The following is a 22,594-nucleotide window of genomic DNA, read 5'->3' as shown; positions in this document are numbered from 1 at the left end:
GGGACAGAAGGCGTACTTACCGTACGTTAATTTCTTCTTTGCTCTCCTCGTTCCATCAAGTACCCCACCGGAAACAAACATACTATACATTAGTATCAGATAATTTGTAACAAAATATATTTATCAGTATAAATTTTTAACTGTTTAGTACTGGAAAGGTATGTTATGCTTGGCAATGGGTGAGAGTTTGATATTTTTAAACAAAGTTAAAAAGATTTAAGTTTATGTATAACTTATCTTCTACACTACAAAATAGATATAATATAAATTCACTGATAAATTAACCTTTTTTGTAGTTCCAAGATTTCAGGTTTTTCTTTATCCTTGGTCATTCATTCTATATGGACTGTCTTCATTTTAAATCCAGTTTTTTTTTTCAATTTTAATAGCTTCGAGTTTTTAATCTTGCTTTTGCTGTGTATTTTTACATCAGAGGAGTCCACTTGTATGATTATTTCTTGATGAACTGTCTTCCTTACTATTCCTTGTTCCTCTTTGGTATCCTTTTCAATTGGTTGAGGAAAATCCATGTATTCTTGTCATAAAAAGAGGAACAGATCAGATTTTCAGTATTTCATTCTTCCTTTCTTTCTTCTAAGCCGATGGGGGAATCCCTGTATGCTTATCACGACTTACAAGTCGGAGTCAAAGGACCCTAGAAGAGAAATTGCCGCACTTCGTATGTACCTACTCTAAAAATTGGGAGCCTAACATTCCTATTGTGTGAGGGAGTTTTGAGGATGTATTTTTGGCGTTTTTATAAAAGCACTCTATAGGGAACTCACAGTATAAGTGATATGCAGATAATCTGGGCAGAACCCTAGACAACACCACTGCGTAAATGTTAATAATTTAATAATGAATTTTAAATGCAAAAGTTTTGTTTTACTAAAAAAAGTTTAAAAAAAATAAATTGATAACAAACTACCGGAAACTTTTTGTTGTAATGTTTAATGGTTAAGTATTTCAGAACGCACACTTGTTTGTAATGCCTAATGTAAAAAAATATCTGTGCTACTGTAGTTTTTTTTTTATTCTTTTCTTTAGTTGTTTTGTTGCGGTAGTGAGTAAGTGAGTGTGTATAGTCTTTGCAAGTAAAATAGTATAATTTTTTATGATATTTTTCATTAAATATTTATGGTGGGCCTAAACTAAAGTTGTACTGTAATTTGAAATTCTAGACGAGTCGTAGTAGAGAAGAGTATTGCTCTGGTCATCTTGTTTCTTCTTTGATGGTTCAGCGACATCTACCTGTACAACAACAATTTTGAGTGACAGAGTCCAAAGGACTCTCACCCACTTGCCGCATTTTGATTCCTAATCCAATATTGCGCATGAATGTTTGATTAATACATGCATATAATGCTAAGAACCTCTACTGTACTCTAAAAGAAAATGACAGACGGCGTACTTACCATTGTTTAATATCTGCTGTGATCTCGTTCAATCCCGCACCCCACCGGAAACAAACATACCATCCATTAATATCAGTTATAACCAAAGATTAAAAAACTTTAAAGATGATGTAATGATTCCAATACATTTTGTCAATTTAAACAATACTTTTTCTGGTCAAAAGCTTTAAATAGATATACTTAACTATGATCCTCTACATTCATTTTATGCATTTCATCTTCTCATAGAAAGATTTAGACTGGATTTAATTCACTGCAGTGTAAAGGACGGAAAGAGGGAAAAATACCTTACTATACTAAAGAATATCTACTGTTTTCTAAAGCAAAGGGACAGAAGGCATACTTACCGTACGTTCATTTCTTCTTTGCTCTCCTCGTTCCATCAAGTACCCCACCGGAAACAAACATACTATACATTAGTATCAGATAATTTGTAACAAAATAGCCTATATTTATCAGTATAAATTTTTAACTGTTTTTTTAGTACTGGAAAGGTATGTTATGCTTGGCAATGGGTGAGAGTTTGATATTTTTAAACAAAGTTAAAAAGATTTAAGTTTATGTATAACTTATCTTCTACACTACAAAATAGATATAATATAAATTCACTGATAAATTAACCTTTTTAGTAGTTCCAAGATTTCAGGTTTTTCTTTATCCTTGGTCATTCTATATGGACTGTCTTCATTTTAAATCCAGTTTTTTTTTTCAATTTTAATAGCTTCGAGTTTTTAATCTTGCTTTTGATGTGTTTTTTTTACATCAGAGGAGTCCACTTGTATGATTATTTCTTGATGAACTGTCTTCCTTACTATTCCTTGTTCCTCTTTGGTATCCTTTTCAATTGGTTGAGGAAAATCCATGTATTCTTGTCATAAAAAGAGGAACAGATCAGATTTTCAGTATTTCATTCTTCCTTTCTTTCTTCTAAGCCGATGGGGGAATCCCTGTATGCTTATCACGACTTAAAGTCGGAGTCAAAGGACCCTAGAAGAGAAATTGCTGCACTTCTTATGTACCTACTCTAAAAATTGGGAGCCTAACATTCCTATTGTGTGAGGGAGTTTTGAGGATGTATTTTTGGTGTTTTTATAAAAGCACTATAGGGAACTCACAGTATAAGTGATATGCAGATAATCTGGGCAGAACCCTAGACAACACCACTGCGTAAATGTTAATAATTTAATAATGAATTTTAAATGCAAAAGTTTTGTTTTACTAAAAAAACGTTTTAAAAAAATAAATTGATAACATACTACCGGAAACTTTTTGTTGTAATGTTTAATGGTTAAGTATTTCAGAACGCACACTTGTTTGTAATGCCTAATGTAAAAAATATCTTTGCTACTGTAGTTGATTTTTGTAGTTTTATTTTTTTATTCTTTTCTTTAATTGTTGGTGCGGCAGTGAGTAAGTGAGTGTGTATAGTCTTTGCAAGTAAAATAGTATAATTTTTTATGATATTTTTCATTAAATATTTATGGTGGGCCTAAACTTAAGTTGTACTGTAATTTGAAATTCTAGATGAGTCGTAGTAGAGAAGAGTATTGCTCTGATCATCTCCTTGTTTCTTCTTTGATGGTTCAGCGACATCTACCTGTACAACAACAATTTTGAGTGACAGAGTCCAAAGGACTCTCACCCACTTGCCGCATTTTGATTCCTAATCCAATATTGCGCATAATGTTTGATTAATACATGCATATAATGCTAAGAACCTCTACTGTACTCAATAAAAAAAAATACCTTTTCTGGTCAAAAGCTTAAAATAGAAATACTAAACTATGATCTTACATAATATATTTTGTGCATTTTATCTTTTCATAGAAACATTTAGACTGGATTTTTTTTCACTGCAGTGTAATAGACAAAATGTGTAAAGAAATACCTTATTATACTAATGAATATCTACTGTTTTCTAAGGAAAGGGACAGAGGGCGTACTTACCGTACGTTAATTTCTTCTTTGGTCTCCTCGTTCCATCAAGCACCCCACCGGAAACAAACATACTATACATTAGTATCAGATAGGCCTATAGCAAAACTTATACAACTTAAAGTTATGATTTAAACAATTCAAATAAAAACAGTCTTTGCTTAAAATATATATTCTTAACTATGATCTTACATCTATCTGATGTATTTCATCTTCTTGTAATAACAATTAAGTCTCCAATTTTGTTCACTGTAGTGTAACAGACATAATTTTTTCACTGCAGTGTAATAAAAAAAATGTGTAAAGAATTACCGGTACCTTATTATATTAAATAACCTCTACTGTACTATAAAAGAAAGGGACTATAAGGGGGGGGTTGTGTACGTACTATACTTTGAGTTCTCCTTGTTGACCGCCTCCCCTGAAAACAAACTACATCAGTAATATATAAAACACAAATCATACAACTTTAAAGATGATCTCATGATTCAAATAAATGTTTTCTAAATAGAATAACCTTTTTGCCTAGCAATTTAAAAATATGATATTGTATTGTATTTTATGGTATTGTGAGGCGGGTGGACTCGTGGTCACTAGCGTCTAGACTGCCAGTGCAACTCCGAGGAACGAGGATCAGAGGCGCTAAAATTGTTATCTCTATCACTGTTGCTGTCAAAACGTATCATTTGTAGGTTAAATTTAAATTAAATATAATTAAACTGTCATAACCTAACCAAACTAACCAAACTTGCTGTTAATGAAAAACTCGGATGAAGGTTTACTAATCGAAAAAATAGTTCTGTTCTAAAAATAAAATTATAAAATAAATGTCTCAAACTCAATTTTATAATTTTTAAATTATAAAATTAAACTGTCATAACCTAACCAAACCAACCAACCAAACTTGCTGTTATGAAAAAAAAATTGTTGACAAAAAGTTAATACTATCAGAGGGATTCGAACCCGGCACCTTCCGATTATCAGCCCGACACGCTATCCACTACACCACCAAGGCTCATGACTCAGTTCCGTATCGTTGCGGTAATGGTTGACGTCACGCCATTGGCACGGAGCGATGGTGGGGGGTTTTCTGATCTGATCCTCGTTCCTCGGAGTTGCACTGGCAGTCTAGACGCTTATCTTGTGGTCCTATTATGTGAACTAAAGCTTATTGTGAATGCCCAACTTGCCATTAAATAGGTATTTATATACCCTTGTCCTTGACTTGTTGAAGGAACTTTTACCTAGTGTTAGTGTCTGGTTTGTTACCTGGCTGCTTACGACAACACAAAGCCCTTCTACTAGCCTCAAGTCTGTCACAATCCAGAATAATGTGATTTGCAGTTCCATCAGACTAGTTTCAAAGTACACTCCGGAGTCATTGAAAATTCCTTAGTGTGAAGGTGTTTCCTGAAATGACCGTGTCCAGTGATGAGAGCAAATACCTACTCGTTATGCCCTCTACCCTTCTTTAGCAGCCAGGGAGTAAAGTGGGTGCTAGATTTTAAGAGCAGTTTCTTGTGCCAAGTGATTGTCCACAACAATTACACAAACACTTAAGATGTTGCTCCTTGGACCCTTTGTTGACTGATTTTTTTTAGCGGTAGCTTTGATGCCACAGAATGGCTCTAGTCCAAGAAATGTTATGCTCACACTTTTTCTGCCATCTTTTTTGCACTTTCGTTGCCACCTATGCCTACATAGCCCCGAACCCAGCTGAGAGCTACAGAGGTGCGTGTGGAAGGTTTGCAGAGGGTGTTGAGACACTTCTAAACTAGCTTTGAAGTGACTTAATTTGAGTCAAGAACTTTAAGAGCAATCTGACAAATCAGACAAAATCCCTATCTTCTTGTTTTGGTAGTGTCTGGCTAGTACTGTCACGCTGATCTCGGTGGATCTAGGTTTGAGTCCCGAATGACTCCCTGGTGGGGATCAGCAGCACCACCATTACTGGGTATAGGGTCATATCTAGTCTGGTACGAAACTTGCAGGCCCTGGGCTAAAGTGGGATGCGACACGTTCTGAGTCTTGCGGCACTGGGAGCCTAATACTCAGTGTCTGTAACGGAGCCTTCTGGGAACCAGGGGGAACCCCAGTCGTACAGACTGAGACGGGTGGCGTCGTCCTGTAATCCAGCTACTTGGAGGTCACGAATTGTGGATATTTATAGGCATGCACTGTGGATGTGATACTCCCTAGTGTGGAATAACGTCCGCACGGATGAGTACTACAACTATCTGCAATACTATCCTGATAATTAGACCAATTCGTATATATACCAAGGCAAAAATGTGGTTCGGATTCCACTACCACAAATGTGTAGGTCCCTTAGTTTGCCATTAGCTGTATTAATTAACAGCTGTGTCTAAGGAATGTCGGCCTTAGTCGCTAACAAAACTACAAGATCGCGCCACTCATCCTACACTCATCTCCATTCATACTTGGCTTAAAATACCTACTCTGTATGGTCGCCATTTAATAAAAAAGTATTAAGTAAAGTATTCAAGTATGAACCCTATACCTCTCTAATCGGGTCACTGGAGAGGTGGACCCGTGGGAACAAAATGGAAGTCCAATAATTGACCAAAAACTGACCAAACCATTGTTGATGAGCAAGGAGAGTGTGACCGACAGGTCGTAAACACTCATATTGCTAGTCTGAACGTAGAAGATTTGACCCCGATGGAGGAGGAATGTCTGCTAAAATCTGACGAGCAGCACCGGAACCCTGCTCCCTAGAAAGCCAGTTCCCTTGGAAACCAGGATGCAGGGAAAAAGCAGGGCAAGGGCGGCACCCCCAAAGCCGACTCTATTGAAGCCTCCAGGAGGATAGGTGGAAAGAGGAGGCAAGAGCACTGACACCTGAGGATGCCAGAGGCAAGAAAAAGAAGATGAGGACGAAGGAGGGAGAGGGCTCGGGTGTTTTACAGAGAGCACCGGCACCCATTTATGTTCCCAGCCGCTCCTGAAGGCACCAATAGCTTGAGTGTACCAGGCCTTTGCAGTCATTTAACCCTTACCACTCTCTTCTCAGCCGTGAGCCGACATTGGCCGTTTCGCAATCATGTTCATTCACATTGTTGGCTTTCGGGAAAAAGGAAAACATGAATTACAATTTTTTTTCTTTAGATTTTATTCTTTAATTTTGTACACTAATTAGTGTAATTTTAACTGAAACAATTTAAGTAATGTTAAGTTAAAATACTGGTAGGCATGATGACCTGCATAATAAATTAAACCTAGGGCATGGGGCGGGGCCCTAAAGTGAGAGTGGAAAGGGTTAATTTAATTTGGCTATGACAGTTCCCTAATTCACTTTTTTCCACAAGATGAGCGAACCACAGGTAATTTGAGCTTTACCACAGCCCCATATAGCCAGAGTGCTATGGTGGGTTTACATCCCTAAGTGCTTCCTGCAAATCTACTGGACATCATGAGTGCCCATTTGGCTTTATGCAGTGCGTTATTCAGGTGGTTGTTCCACGTCAGCTTAGAGTCAATTCTAAACGATTGACTGTGCGCAACACTTCCAGCTGAGTAGTGCCAATTTTCAGCCTAAAAAGAGAATCGAAGTAATAAAGTAATCCAAATATCTTGGAGGGATTAATTGAGTCCCTCTCTAAGACAACATGCTTTAACATGTTGTAGGTTGACATTCATGACATCAGTTATAATGCTTGTGGATTTTCCTTATACCATGAGGACAACGTCATGTGCGTAGTCCTGGACAAAGATGCCCTTACTGGTTCATTCACATAAAAGACCATCCACTACAAGGTTCCACAGTAAGGGTGAGAGTACACTGTCCTGTAGAGAGCCCTTTATGGGTGGTATCACATTTTTCCCCTCAAAAATCAGCCATGGTGTCTTGAGTTGAGCAGTCTGTCCATCTGCACAAAGCTCGCTCGAATCCATGCTTACAAACCCCCGCACTATGGCTCTTTACGATACGTTATCAAAAGCTCCTTTAAAGTCCACGAAGGTGCATAGGACTATTTCCTTAGCAGCCAGAGTGTCCTCAATTCTGCTGACCAGCCCGTGCAGAGCAGTTTCACTGGTCTTGCCTGGCTATTAGGTTTGTTGGTTGTGATGAATGGGTGTGTTTAGAAGTACACCCTTCTTATATGTGCCTCTGAGGAGTAGTGAGGAAAGAATGATGGGGCAGAACGATTTGGCCTCAGAGAAATCTGGTTTTCCTCTAGGGAATGAAGACTACCATGCTGAGACACCAAGATTTAGGAATGTACCCATAAGTCAGATTTGTCTTTATGCATTTCATTTTCTTGTAGACAAGATTTAGTCTCCAAAGAATTACCTCAATTGTAACAAATAACCTCTAATGTACTCTAAAAGAAAGATTCAGAGGGTGTACTTACCATGCTTTATATCTGCTGTAATCTCCTCGTTCAATTCTGCACCCCACCGAAAACAAACATAATTTACAAAAAATACTATAAAGATGAAGGAGTAATTCAAATATATTTTCGATTATAAAAACAATTGTTGCCTAGCAACTTAAAAACTATAATAAACTAACTAATCTACATTAATTGGCAAGCATGTTTCTTGGTATTTACTCAGGGGAGGTATAGAAGAGGCTACGATGACAGCTGTGGGCTCCTCATTAGCTGAAGGAACGCCATTACCGTAACAATACGATCTGTCGCTGTCAGCCTCGGTGATCTAGTGGTTAGCGTGCCGGGCTGACATGCTGAAGGTCCCGGGTTTGAATCCCGCTGGTAGCATTAACTTTTTGTCCAAGATTTTTTTATCAGCAAGTTTGGTTGGTTTGGTTCGGTTATGACAGTTTAATTTTATTATTAAGTCATTATAAAATTTTAATTGAGCAATTTCTAGTTGTATTTAACAAACAGAATTATTTTTTGTATTACTAAACTTTTGTTATATTATTTCATTATCAGCAAGTTTGGTTAGTTTGGTTAGGTTATGATAGTTTAATTTTATAATTAAAAAATAATAAAATTGAATTTGAGGCATTTAAAATTTTATTTTATGAACAGAAATATTTTTGCGATTAGTAAACCTTCATTGCCAAAGTGCTCTCTACTACAGCGCTGTTCACGGAGGAATTTTGAACTAATGCCTCAATCGTACCTCCCCTAAGTCAGACCCATGTTTCTTTAAAACCTTTTTTCTCAGCCTGTCTGTATCGCAGGGGAAATCTTTGCATACTGTTAGAAAGATATTTTCCAGTAAATGTGCAAAATCCCTTTATAAATTAAAATATTAAAAATCATCAACTTCTACTATACTCTAAAAGACAGAGACATAGGACGTACTTACGAAACTTAATATCTGCTGTGATCTCCTTGTTCAATCCCGCACTCCACTGCAAACAAACATACCATACATCAGTATCAGTTATGACCAAAAATTATACAACTTTAAAGATGTTGTAATGATTCAAATAAATTTTGCATTTTAAAATCAGCCTTTTTGCTCAAAATCTTAAAATAGATATATCAAAGTATGATATACATTACATTATTTATACTTTATGCATTTCTTCTGCTTGTAGGAAAGATTTAGTCTCCAATTCATTTACGCATTACATTAATTGAATCAAAGAACACCTCTACTTGTGCTCTAACACAGTACTGTTTACCAACCTCTGGTACGAGTAACACTAGTTGTAAGCTGGGCAACTATTGTGGTATGTGGTGTAGTTTTAACTACAAGGATTATACACTAGGATTGTTTGTGCTGGTATGTCAGCTCATCGGTAACTGTGTTCAAATACTTTGTTGTCATTAAGTAGGCAAAGTCGAGGGTTTTGGTATAAAGAGAATAATTTATTACGAGAAAAATGAGTGCGTGATGTTATGAGCGGTGATTCAAGACGAATGAAATGCAACAATGAAAATTGACATATGGTAATGCGATGGGAATTACATTACATCTGTTAAAAAAAAGACATATAAAATTAATACAAAAAACAAAGACACTTGACTGAACCTACATGTTATACAGGCCAGGTCAATAGAGATAAAATACAATTCATAGTACAATGTATATGTACAGTACAGAGTCAAATGTAAATAGGATGAACATGCTTTACTAATAAACTAATATTACTGGTTTTTATACAAAATCAGGGTTGCCACCAGCCATGAAAACCTTGAAAAGCTTGAATTATGCATGAATTCTTGTGACCATGAAAAAAGGCATGGATTATGCATGGATTTCTCAAATGGACCATGAATTTTCAAAATCAGGAACAATTATTCAACCAGTACTATTAAGATTTCCAAATAAAAAATATTTCATATTTAAAAACAGTTCATAGAAACGAACACTGTGGAGAGATGATTATCTAACATGTTCCACGATCAGAAACAATTGCTTATTTCATTCCAAGTCATTCAAAGATGCTGATGTCAGCTGAGACTTCCCAAGAACTGTATATGGTTCGAAAAATTTATTAGTAGGCCTAACCCCGCGTATGAAAAAGGGGTATGGGGACTTAAATCACAAAAACAGTTTTAGACCATGCACGGAATTGAAACGGAGTGCGCAGTAAAACCGAACTGACGCCTGATTTTTTTAGCTTTTTGGATAAAACCATCACATCTTAGTACGTTGTAGAATTAGATAAACCAGAATGCACATTTTATGACAATTTTGTAGGGGAATAAAACTGGATGAAACAGGACTTTTTTGGCTGGGTGAGTGGGATTTTTGTTTTATTCCGGTGGAAAGACTGAATTAGACGTAGGCCTAGACTTAATATATTTTACAATTCTTTTCCAATATCTCGTATAGAATATAGCTGGACCAGTTTTGTTTTCAACTTTGTTTTGATTGATAAATCACTCTAAAAAAGTTGTATATTAAGTATGAAAGGTTATTCAAAAGTAACACACAAAGAAACTGCCTCTTTAACGTCAGTTTATGAAATCACCAAAACTCAATTGTGTTGAAATTGTATAAGCGCATCGACCATGATTTTTTTGTAAACTACCAATGAAAACCATGAATTCTGCATGAATTTTATCATCCCACTATGGTGGCAACCCTGAAAATTATTTAAGATATATTCATAATGATGGCAATAATATTGTTGATAGTCAAGCAAACGTGTTGAGCAAGGGCCTATAAAAAAATTATTAGGGCTTGTTAGTCTTAAGTTGAAATGAAATAATAATAAAGTTGAAATGATATAGATAGCAACTCTTGCTCCCGGTACCATTCTAAGTGATTTACTGAGGTATTCATCATAATTGTGAAAATACAATATTTCTACAATATACTAGGAAAAAGAAAATAGTATCGCACTCTGTAAATGGCTCATTCTACTATTTGCTTTTATAATTTACAAATTTGGTATATATTGGTCAATAAACATAGGATGTCTACTTCAGTGTCCATAAATCGATGTTATTATGTAAAACAATTTTTTTGTATTGTACAGTGGTACGTCATAAAAAAGGGTTACTACTCTAATAGAAAGGGACAGAGGGTGTACTTACCATACTTTAATATCTACGGTGATCTTCTTATTCAATTCCGCACCCCACCGGAAACAAACAAACCATACATTAGTATCAGATATAACAAAAATTATGTGACTCTAAAGATGAACTTATGATTCAAATTATATTGTCAATTAAAACAGCCTTTCGCTCATAAAATAGGTATACCAAACTATGATATGGCATACTTTTATGCATGTCTTTTGTTATTATGTCTTATGAAAAGATTAATAGTCTTCAGTTAGTCCACTCCTGTAGTAAAACAATCTATTTAGAGCTATACAATATGTACCAAAGAATCTCTACTGTACCTATGAACCTCATATACTAAAACAAAGCTAAGAGAGTGTACTTACCATACTTAATTATAATTTTAGTATCAAATGTAATGAAAAAATGTAACTTTATAGATAAAGTTGTAATTCAAATAAATTTTTCCAGCCTTTTTGCCTAGCAACCTCAAATAGCTCAGTCTGAAATTTGAGTTTTGAGTAAACTCAAAATTATCAAAAAGTAGGGTTGAATCTAAATGAAGTAGGGTTGAAATACTAAATGTTGAGAAATTAATTTTGAGAACTGCAAAAATGCTATTTTAAATACTTTTATTAATTATAAAATGATTTCAGAACACATTAAAAGTCAAAGTCGATAATTTTTTATGGGGCTTTGCCATGTTTTCCGTGCTGCCCTGTCGGTCTGGCGGACACGTCCCGGCTCGCGGGCGTGGGCTGCCAGCCGCTGCGTACGGCTAGATGAGGCCTACCTCCTCTGCTCTCGTTTGTTACATTACTACACAGCGGCGTGTATGACATTGACATCTGTAAATGGACATAACTAAGAGAAGCTGGTGATCGATCTCAACGTCGATCTCAAAATGTTTTTTTATTCCATAGACAATTATCTGGCCTGTGATATTAGTTCCCTATGTTTTTAGAACATTAATGTTAATATTAATATATTTAAATATTTAATTGTTATTATATTTAAAGATTTTATTGTTATTATATTTACAGATTTTATTTTTTATCATTGACATGTAAATTGTTAATTTATTTATTTTAGAGTTAGTTATGTTAACTGTTATATTTTAAAGAGTGATAGCTACTCACTTAGTGCTTTCTTGCTGTTAGGCCTACTCTAACAGGAAATTAACTGTATGTAATATTTAACACGTTGCCGCGGTCATTGCCACAGACCGAGGTATACATTTCAATCTTACACATAGACCGGCTGTCACTTGGATAACAGTACACACAGACCACGGGCGAAAACCTGTAAAACAGTAATCATTTACATTGTAATACGCTACATTGCAATACGTGTTTCTAAATAATTTATTCTTGTTTTTTTTTTTTGTATTTTTTATAACCTTTTGTAATGTTGCATATTTTCAACGCCCGGTCTACAGCGAAGACAATAGTGAAAATTATCAGAGTTTTCTTGAAATAGACCAAACGTTGCATATATGCGACAGTTCATTTTTGCGTTTTGAGGTGAAAGTAATTAAAAAAAAAACAGATTATTCAAGAACAGTTTATAACTGAACAAATATAAAAGCTATAGGATAATTCAGCATACGTACTGCATACATACATACAGTGATGCAGAAAAGTAAAGACCAGTTTTCCAACTATCATATGACGTCACCAATCATCATATCCACAGACCAAGCGACGCAGTTGTGCGTCAGACATCTCTGAAGACAAAATAAATATGCGACGGCAGTCTAGTTTAATGTGACTAGCCGTCGCATATGTGCGTCACTGGTCTATGTGAATGGAATATTTCGTACTATTGCAGTAGCGAACGTGTTAAAAAAAACTTTGACGATGTCTATTGTAATACTTGTATTACTTAATAAAGATCTTGAATCTTGAACACTCATCAGATGTTGGTTCTTTGATGAGTTCCCTGTATTGAAAGTGTCAAGGCAAGACTTGAAAAATAAAGAAAACCCCAGCTAACAAGAGAACAAAAATGATATTAAACTTGAAGCCAAATGTCCAAGTAAAAAACCTAACAAAACCCTCCGCAAAGGCTTTTGAAGAAATTAGAGAAGAAGATCTTCAATCAGTTTATGTAGATGTAGCATTAAGGATATTTGCAAGCACAGCTACATCAAACTGCTCACCAGAAAGATCATTTTCATGCCTTGAAAGGGCAAATTTAAGAAGCCGATCTTCTGAAGAAAGACTTCGTTAACTGGCAGTCTTGAATATTGAAGAAGTAACTGCTGAACTCCTTGGACTTAACTTGGACTGTTATTGATTTATTTTCTAGGTTTAAATCAAGGAGAAACGTGTGAAACAACTAATAACATAGCTCATTCAAAATTGTATGTTATTCTTTTAAGTAGGATCTGTCATCGATATGCTTATAACGCTTTTCATATTGAACACTTTTAGTCAGATCCACTTCCTTTTTTATACCAACCTTTTTCGTTTTGATTAATTTAGTTTTAAAATATAACAGTTTTGTGAATAAAAGTATTTGTGATTGTATATCTGACGATATATAAGTGTTCAATGAAAAACTTATAAGAACCCTTGTATAAGGACATTTTGTGTACTGTTTACACGCCGCAAAACACGATTTTGACTCTTCTGATTGGATACAGCATTGCATTCCATGTATGCAAAACAGAATCGTTTTTCAGAACACAAACGGGGAAACAAAATTTTCTGTTAAAGAAGCTCAAAATGTTATTAGATTTGTTGATGCAGCATGCTTAATTTTATTCAAAAACAGCTGGCAGGGCATGTATTGGGGTAATCTTATTGTGGTCAGCGAGCGCGCTGACGATGGTGGGGGGAGAGGCCGGCTAACTTTGCTGCCTAGAGGCGGCAGATAGTTAAATACGTCCCTGCTGAGATGTACTTTACTTCCGCACCCTACCAGAAATAAACATACGGTACCACACATCAGTATAGATTCATAAGGACATGGTGTGATTGAAATGAAAAATATATCTGTTTTTTTTCTTGATTTGAATATCTAGGGGACAGAGGAGAACATAGAGAAAAGTTTGCGAGACCAGTTTTAGCGAATTTCCCATATAGGGAATAAGCTATTACCGTAGTACTCATGGTGAGACCTGGACCCGGGACCGATTTACTTTTTCGTTTTGAGGTCCCTAGAGACCAAAAACACCATCCGTTCAAATTCATATATATATATATATATAAGAATATATATATATATATATATATATATAAAAATTTTCAATGAAAATGATATGAAAAATATCTTTATTTAAGAGGCGAAGTTAGGACTAGCAAGTCCTCTCTACCACTTAACCTCTAAAACATAAATAAAACTATCCACTTTCAAAATAAAATAAAATAATCTAAAGTACCATATTATAAACATGCTGAAATTAAATTTAAACCCAAAAAGTCCATTCACACAAGCCGCCAACAACCCGCCACACCAGGGTCAGAGACTCATTTATGCCTGCTGCTCAAAATCATAGATTTTATCTCTGGCCCAAACCTTGCACGGTCCTCTATAGATTTTATATGGTCAGGAAGAAAATTCCACATTCAAATTGCAGATACTAAGAAAGATTTATTAAAAACTGTTGACCGGTGAATTGGTGTAGATAAAAGAAGAGAGCCTCTACAAGTGGAATGGGTGCTGATGTCAGAAATGAAATGAAAGTTATCTGATTAATACTTGGGAATTGAACTGTTGATAATGGAGTGAAGAAGACGGAGGGTGTGAAATTCCCGAAGTTCATTTAGCCTCATTAATGAAAGCAGGTTGAAATAGGGAGTGACATGGTCATATCGTATAAGGCCAAATATGAATCTGATACAGGAATTCTGCGCTCACTGAAGTCTGCTAGAAACCTCATTAGTCATGTCATTGATCACCACATCACAGTAGTTGAAATGAGTCAAGATGAGAGATTTTACTAACATGATTTTCAAGTTCAGTGGAAGGTATTCTGCGAAACGTTTGATGGTGTGAATAGCCCCAAAAACCCTGTTACAAGTGGAATTTGCTCGGTCAGACCAATTCAAATGTTTGATCATTATGAGTCCTAAGTTTCTCACTTTGTCGCAGTAGGTAAGATGTTTTCCGTCAAAGCTAAGTCGTGGTGCAGTGAGTAAGTTTATTTTAGTCATTAATCTGGGGTAGCCAACAATCATTGCTTGAGTTTAAGTCCGTTGTTATATATATATGTGTTATATATGTGTTTTATATATATGTCCGTTGTATATATGTGTCCGTTAGCACGATAACTCGAGCAAAAATGATCCGATTTTGATGAAATTTGGTACAAACGTGTAAACCCACATTTATTCGAACGAGTTCGCAAACCAGCATAATCGGACTATGGGAACGAGGTTTTATGGGGTAAAAATAGGTTTTTCCCATTTTTGACCCTAAAAACACAAAATTTCACAATTTCTTTCCAAACCATTTTGTAGAGCTTAAAAAAAATAATTTAGTACGTTGAAGCGCTATTGTGTGCCTAATGGCTACGGAGAAAATTCCAAAAATTGTAAATGAAAAATTCCCACGTTATTCTTATGGAGAATAAGTCAACTGTTGTAGTTTGCTTGTTTATGGACATATTTTGATTGAATTTGTAAAATACATTCATTTCTTATGAAACTATTAACATTTTACAACAAAAACACCTTTTTACCCTCCCTGATGCAGCAAACTTAAGTACTCGTTAAACTAATTCTATTTAAATAGGGAATAAATATGATATTTTTTAGGAGGCATTTTAGTGTAAATCCAATCAGGCAAATGAAAATTTGCTTAGTCTGCAGGTTTGCTGTGGCGGGGGTATTTTAGACACTATAAAGTTTTATGTTTCTTGTGTTACAGTGGACTGTGTACTCTTTCTCATTTTTGTAAACCTGCTGTCCTTAGCAAATACCTAAAATCATCCCACTTATATATTTCATATTTAACTTACGTTATAATATGCACTGTTGTGAAAAGCCCAAAGTATAGATACATATATTGAAAAATTAAAATAATTTAAATTTGTAATTACTGTAAAAACAAGTTTATTTCAATTCCCTTTAATTTGTGTTGTAGGCTAAATGATATCGTTACATTTTATGTAAGTAAAATCCTTGATTACAAATCAATATCCAATATCTCATTAAGTCTTGATATCGTGGTTTATCTAATGTAAACTTCAAGCTTTTTGTGTAGTTACATTGCTCTCCAAACCATGCCAATTTTGAGCTAGTCTAGAAAAATCAGGAAGTGTATTTACATCCCATGGTTCTGAAAAGAGGAACTAAATGGTATTTTGAAATTTGTTTCATGCTCAATGGATGTAGTCTATTTTATGCATTGACATGGTTCTAAACAAAATTTGGATTGGACTACACAAATTTGTCTAACCTCTAACATCACTTTTGTTGTTTGCAGGTATTCAAGCAGCCTGTAGACATGCCAGATGTGGGGGTGAAGCTCTCGCCAGACCTCACGTTGGATACAAGGGAAGGGGGTGGAGGGGGAGACTGGTCGGAAGCCAATGGCGTGTTGTCACTCGCGCGGCGAGAACCAGAGGGCAAGGACAGCGACTCACGACTCAACAGTGAAGACGGCAAAGGCTCCCCTCTCGGTGAGTTGTTGTTGATTTACTAATCGGTTGTTTTCAAGTCACTATTACCCAAGTGACACAGGTAGAATGGCAAAAATACACGAAACACACCCAAAAAGTAATCTTATTGAATCATCAAAGTTCAAAAATTATAAAAAGTTATAAATAGGGTACTTCAAATAATAAAAATGGGCTAAAATTAGACTATTAGAAATTACTTAAATAAATAAAACCGTATTAAATCATTTACAAAGGGATTTTGTTATAAATCGACCTTAAAAAATGCCTCTAAAGGACAGTGAGTTTTTTTAGAAAGTAACTCTTTAATTTAAACAATTTGTTATTTGTTGGAAAGATTTTACATTTAAAGGGATTTTGTTATAAAACCAAATAACGATAAAGTTATTTGATATTTTCTAAGTAAGCTTAAGAACTGGATAATTCAGCACATTTACATTGTGTGTGTTGTTTGAATGGGTGACTCTAAATTCATTTAATCAGAGTAATATTGAAAGTGGATTAAGTTGGAGATTGGATTGATAAAGTAAAAATGCTTTATTAATAAACATGCTTTGTAAACATTTTTTACCCAACCATTCATTCTCATTTATTTCCATTTTTAGAACTCCCGACGGAAGCTAGTTACACTACCGAAGGCAACGGGAAAATCAACATTCATGTCTCAGTGACAATAAATGCAGGCACTCTTGCTGAACTGAAGAAACAACGGGCACAAAACCGTAACTCCAGTCCAGACATATCCGTGATACAGGCTCAGACGTCGGCTAGATCGTCCGTTACTGGATCGGAGATGGAGAATCCTTCTGTGAAGAGGTTCGCGGGAAACACCGGAGATAATGTGATTGGCGACACTAAGGTTCGGAGGTGTTGTATACTGTCGTAAGTTTCTTTTAAATGCATAGCACAGAGGTGAGCGAGTACAGCAGGGTGTCTACCAGTCACTAATGTCATGGCAAAGTCCTTTTTTACTTAAAAATTACTAAAAATTAATTATGATCTTATGATTTTAAAATATCATGTTGCCACAGATTTTAATTTCTTCTTCTGTTCTTTTATAAATTATGCATTCATCCAAAACAAAAATAAACTGTACAATCCATGTAACTTCATATCTTAATTAGTAATCAATTCACGGTTTCTGCAATTCAAAGAATTTTTTCTAGTATAAAGGATAAATTATGTATACAGTAAAAAACTCGTCTACCCAAATAAAGGGGGCCAAGCCATTTAGAGGGTTTTTTCAGTTGGAGGCTATGCCTATAAAAAAAAAAATCCAAAACAGTAGTTTTCTATGTTATTTTAATTCTCGTCGTCTTAAAATCTACAACTGTATAGCCTACACAAAATCTATTTCTCAAAGTAATGGTCAGTTGTTTTTTGAACTTAATCTAGATATCACACTATGAGATCCATGTTGTCATTTAAATACGACATACATCACATTCTAACATTGCTTCATTACATTCCATTGGCCAAGCCAGATCAACTATTCGAACCACTGAGAATGGTTCCGGTTGGCCGTTGATTTTTATATTGACTTGTATTTTTTATGATGGTTTTGGTAAACCCAGCTTTCGGTTTAATGAGGTGTGGCTAAAAGGGATTTTACTGTATTATGGATAATTCTTTACCGATTACGGCAGTAGGTTACTAAAGTCACAAATTTCCTTCAAAGAGAACTGGTTGAAACCCTGTATTGTTTTGTATACAAAATCAAATCCTATAAATTGGTTTTTTTGTGTGCAGAACTGCAGATGGGTGCTAGAGGCAAGTAGTAAAACATTTACAAAGGATTCTCAGGATTTGATTTTTAGACAGATAAACTATAGCAAACACTCTTTGAAAATTAGTTTTGTCCCTCAAATTATAATTTATGATTTCAAATATTTTTTTCCAAAAATTGTTGCTCCAATATTAAACTATATTTAACAACTGCACTGTGTGAAACATTGGATTAAGCTCTCGGACGACTTACTTTTCAACAAATTAGTATTTTTGCCATATTTTCATTCCTTGTGTAAGTATACAATCTTGTTGGTTAGTTTTTTTTCAAATTTTGCCGTCTTGTAATATATCCTACTTTAGTATACCCATACCCAGCTGTTTTTTTTTTCAAAATCAAACTTGTAAGAGGACTCCCAACGGAAATTTTTTTTCAGATTACGTTGGTTGATTCAGCTCTCAACTTTTTAACCACAACTTGTCTCGATTGTGTTTTTACTCGCTCACATCTGTATTTCATCATAGTTCATAACTTACTAATCCTTGAATGTGTTTAACATAGTCTGGTTAGAATAGTGTATTTTCTTATTGGTGTAATTAACATAAGCACGATACATTTCCATTTCAACATGTGATATTTTTAGAGCATTGCTCAAACTGTCCATTTGTAAGTAAGCTAGTTTTGTAATTTTTAATTGTTAATTCCTTATATTTGTTTAGTTTTAAGATGTATGTAAAATATAGATTTTGTATTTGTTATCAGTATATTTTATAGAATTAATCCTTCCGAAATGTGAATAGTCAGTATTATACTTGTCTGATTTCTTTTAACGATATTTAATTTATTTGTAAAATGTTGGTTCAATATATTTTGTCTTGGTAAATAATGAATGGCATAACCAACTCAAAATTAATTCATTTGAAGTATAATGAGAGGTTGTATCTTAACATTATTCAATCAACGTAACTTGTCTCACTCTCTCAAGTTTTATTCAATCAATTTTTATCTAATATCATACTGTACAAGAAAGTCGAAATTCCATTTTTTCATACATAAGTTATCTAATAGAATTAGTCAATTGAGATTGTATTATTTAATTTCGGTTTATTTATATTTCATAAACATCCTGTATAAAATCGATGAATAGTGTTACTGTTGCATTAAGGAAAATGGGAAATAGTGCAGAAAGTAACAATCGTAATTTGCATGGCAAACCTCTCTACTTCCCACAAAATTTTATGTAAGCTTAAGATGACAGAAACAGGAAAGCTAAAATTTTCTTTACAATGTATAATCTCATTGAGTTTGTTTTATGTAAAATTCACAGATTTTTTATTTATTTAGGGAGTTCTGACACAAATTTTAATACATCCAGTTCTTTCTTGGTCTGACTGTATTTCAGGGTGTAAGAATAACTATCCCATTATATTATGTGATCCTTGACATATCCATTCCTTCAGCCCAACCATTCTTTTTTTATATTATTATTGATTTAACTTTTTCAATGTATATTTTTATAAAAAATAAACTATTCACCCACTTTTCACGACTTTAATAGGTTGTCAACAACTCATTATATACTTATTAAGAGTTGTTCATTTTTGCCAAATAGTAAAGCAAATTTTGCAATTTTAAATTTTACTCTTTGATTAATTTCCTCGCTTTTATTGATTATTTTTTTGTTTGTATTACTGTATCCTGTTTTGTTTATTTCAGCTTAACTTAACCAATCAATAATTTTATTAATACAGTACTTATGAGGTCAAACGGGGTGAAGCCTGGGGTGACAGCTAGTTTTGATATAAATTCACCTTACGGAAAGGTATACTTCCACAAGTCTACCTATATGTATAGGTTGGTGTTTTTTATTCTTTTTCAAGCCCATGAAAAATATAATTAGGTTGGAAAATGCACATATCTCTGACACAATTCACCAAATGTGTTGACAACTTAACTAATAGTATTGTTTAGGACTGTGACTAATTTAGACACTTATTTCAGTATTTAGAATAATGTAATTTGAGGTGTATACTTCAAATATTAATATTAATATTTCAACAGTTCAAGTTTATCGAAACTGACCTAACTGAAAACTGCAATAAAATTAAGTGCTTGATTTTAACATTTTCCATTTTTTTATGAATTGTAAATATTAATCCATATCAATTTGTGTGTCAATAACTTCAGGAATGTTTCCTACTGCATGTTTTAGTTCAGATGAAGAGTTTCTAGTTGTATAAATAGATACACTATTAAAGAGTTGTTAGAAGGTACATCAATTCCAACTTTTTACTTATTTGTCTAATTGGTTTTGTTAGGCTAGAATAAAAAAACATTTTTTAATGATTGATAATCTTAAGAGATTATCTTTTAATGATCTTAAAATTAATTAATCGATAATATTAATGGCTTGAATAAAATTAGAAAATCTACTACGTCAGACCACTTTGAAGAGAAATGTTTTAATACATCACTAATACCTCTCACAATTTTCCAGAGAAGTTTTAATGAAGCATTACGGCTTGAGGTCATCGTAAATTTTCCCGTTTGGGTTTTAATTCGAGACATGTCAAATTTGTTTAGTTGAGACATTGAAACATCTTATTTTTTATGAATTGGTCTCTTATAAAAATCAATCCGTCCTCTGAAATGTTATTATTTATCTAGAAATGATTGATTATGTTAACTAGTACTATTTTGAAATAATATAAAATAAATTTAAAAAATATATATATTTATTTTATTACATGTATTTATATGTTGTTCTAGGTATTCAATCAAAATGTAAACCATCGACACACGTCTTCCTAAGTAACTTTATTGTTATTATTATTTAAGTGCCATTTTTTATAAATTTGTTTTAAAAATGAATATTTTATTTTAATATAAATTATATAACTAAAATCTATTACAAGATTGGTCCTAGTAGAGTCATATCTTGTCATATCACCTTCGTAAACTTTCTTTATATAAATCTATGATTTATTTATGAACTATAACAAAAATGTGCATTTATATCCTTTTTTAGGTGAATTACTAAGCTCATAATTTCCCTCATTTAAAATTAACTGTCATTATATAATTCTAGTTTATAACAAAACCTTTAACAAATATTATTTTTGATGGATAAGTTTATTTTTTATGAAATTTAGACTGATTACTGTATTTTATGTAGTTGTTGCATTGGTAATAAGTTAAGTTATGTTGAGTTCATGTAAAAAGGTGAAGGGTATTATTTTTTGTATCTGTAGAAAACGGTTTATTTCAATGTTCTGATGTTTTTACATTTCGTGCCAAAATGTTGAGTTTCTTCTTGTACTTAACTTCAGGAATTACTCCACCTTACTCTTTTCTCATTGTTAATTTTTTTTTATACTGCAATGAAAAACAAGTTAATGGAATGTGATTATGAAGAATGTGCCTTTGACTTGAGGGTTGTTTGTTTGCAAAAAAGCAGATTGAATTTTAAAATAGTTGTTGAATTTTAAACCTTTAGAACTTCCAACTGGACATTAATACTTTCCTAGATTATATTTCTTCCATTAAAAACACAATCAAAAATCACTTGCTACGTTGAACGATTGTTTAAAACACTTTTTACTTATTTATTAATACAATTTTAGTTACAGGTTTAGTTTGTAATAGATTTCCTGAAAATGTAAATGAGTCAGAAACAGCTATCTATACCTATAAAAGTCATATTAGTTATATTAACAAGAAACCCATTTTTCACTAGTTGAAATAATCATGACAAAAGAATTCCAATATTTTAATGAGACTTGCAGTTCAATTTGCACAAATTAGTTTAATTTTAATTTTTTGTTGTTGATATATCTAAAATAACATACTAAACGTCCACATAGGCCTAAGCTAAACCTGTTAAGGAGATGTAATAAATATTTTTATAATTCTGTACCTACCTAACTTTTAAAGTTATAAAAAAATTAGTTACGTTTATAACTTTTAAAACAGATCACTATGTTCATGTTTAGTTTCTGTTTTGAATACCATGTGTTCAATTTATTGTACTTAATAAAAGTTATATTTGTAAAAGATGAGCAAATTGTTGTTTTTGGGAAAACCCTGTATGCAAATGCTTGACTGAATTTAATTTGTGTTTGTGGTACAATCCAGGATCAGGAGATAAGAGAGTTCTCTACTTAAAGCCACATTTGCAGGAATGCCACCATCGTAGGATAAGCATAACAGTTTTGCCATCCTTTATGATCAAATGGGTGCAAACACTTAATGCTTCAGAACTTTGACAACTCATCTTTACATTACTATTATTTAAAACTAGCAGAGTACCCGTCCTTTGTATGGGGTTGGCGTATAAGTAAAAAATGCAGTTATACTTGTGCTTTGCATTTACAATGGGAGAGAACATGGTTTAAGAAAATTTGGTTCTTTTAATTTACGGTATAGCTCA

General features: G+C 33.7%; 1 protein-coding gene across 3 annotated transcripts in view; it reads left to right on the top strand.

Moving 5' to 3' along the window:
- LOC129002450 (protein phosphatase 1 regulatory subunit 16A-like) overlaps positions 1-22,216 on the top strand; it is a 121,354-nt gene extending 99,138 nt beyond the window's left edge. For all 3 annotated transcript variants that reach the window (XM_054430264.1, XM_054430262.1, XM_054430263.1), the window contains 3 exons: positions 16,247-16,442; positions 17,045-17,298; positions 20,935-22,216. In XM_054430264.1, coding sequence (XP_054286239.1) covers positions 16,247-16,442; positions 17,045-17,298; positions 20,935-20,976 — 492 coding nt within the window. In that variant the 3' untranslated portion in view covers positions 20,977-22,216. The remainder of the gene's footprint in view (positions 1-16,246; positions 16,443-17,044; positions 17,299-20,934) is intronic.
- Positions 22,217-22,594: the final 378 nt, after the last annotated feature.

This window comes from Macrosteles quadrilineatus, unplaced genomic scaffold, assembly GCF_028750875.1.
Source record: "Macrosteles quadrilineatus isolate MER2022 unplaced genomic scaffold, UCM_ALF_1.0 Scaffold_9__3_contigs__length_116548681, whole genome shotgun sequence".
Taxonomy (NCBI): Eukaryota; Metazoa; Arthropoda; class Insecta; order Hemiptera; family Cicadellidae; genus Macrosteles; species Macrosteles quadrilineatus.
Note: the sequence above shows the minus strand (reverse complement) of the source record. Positions and strands in the feature narration are given on the sequence as shown.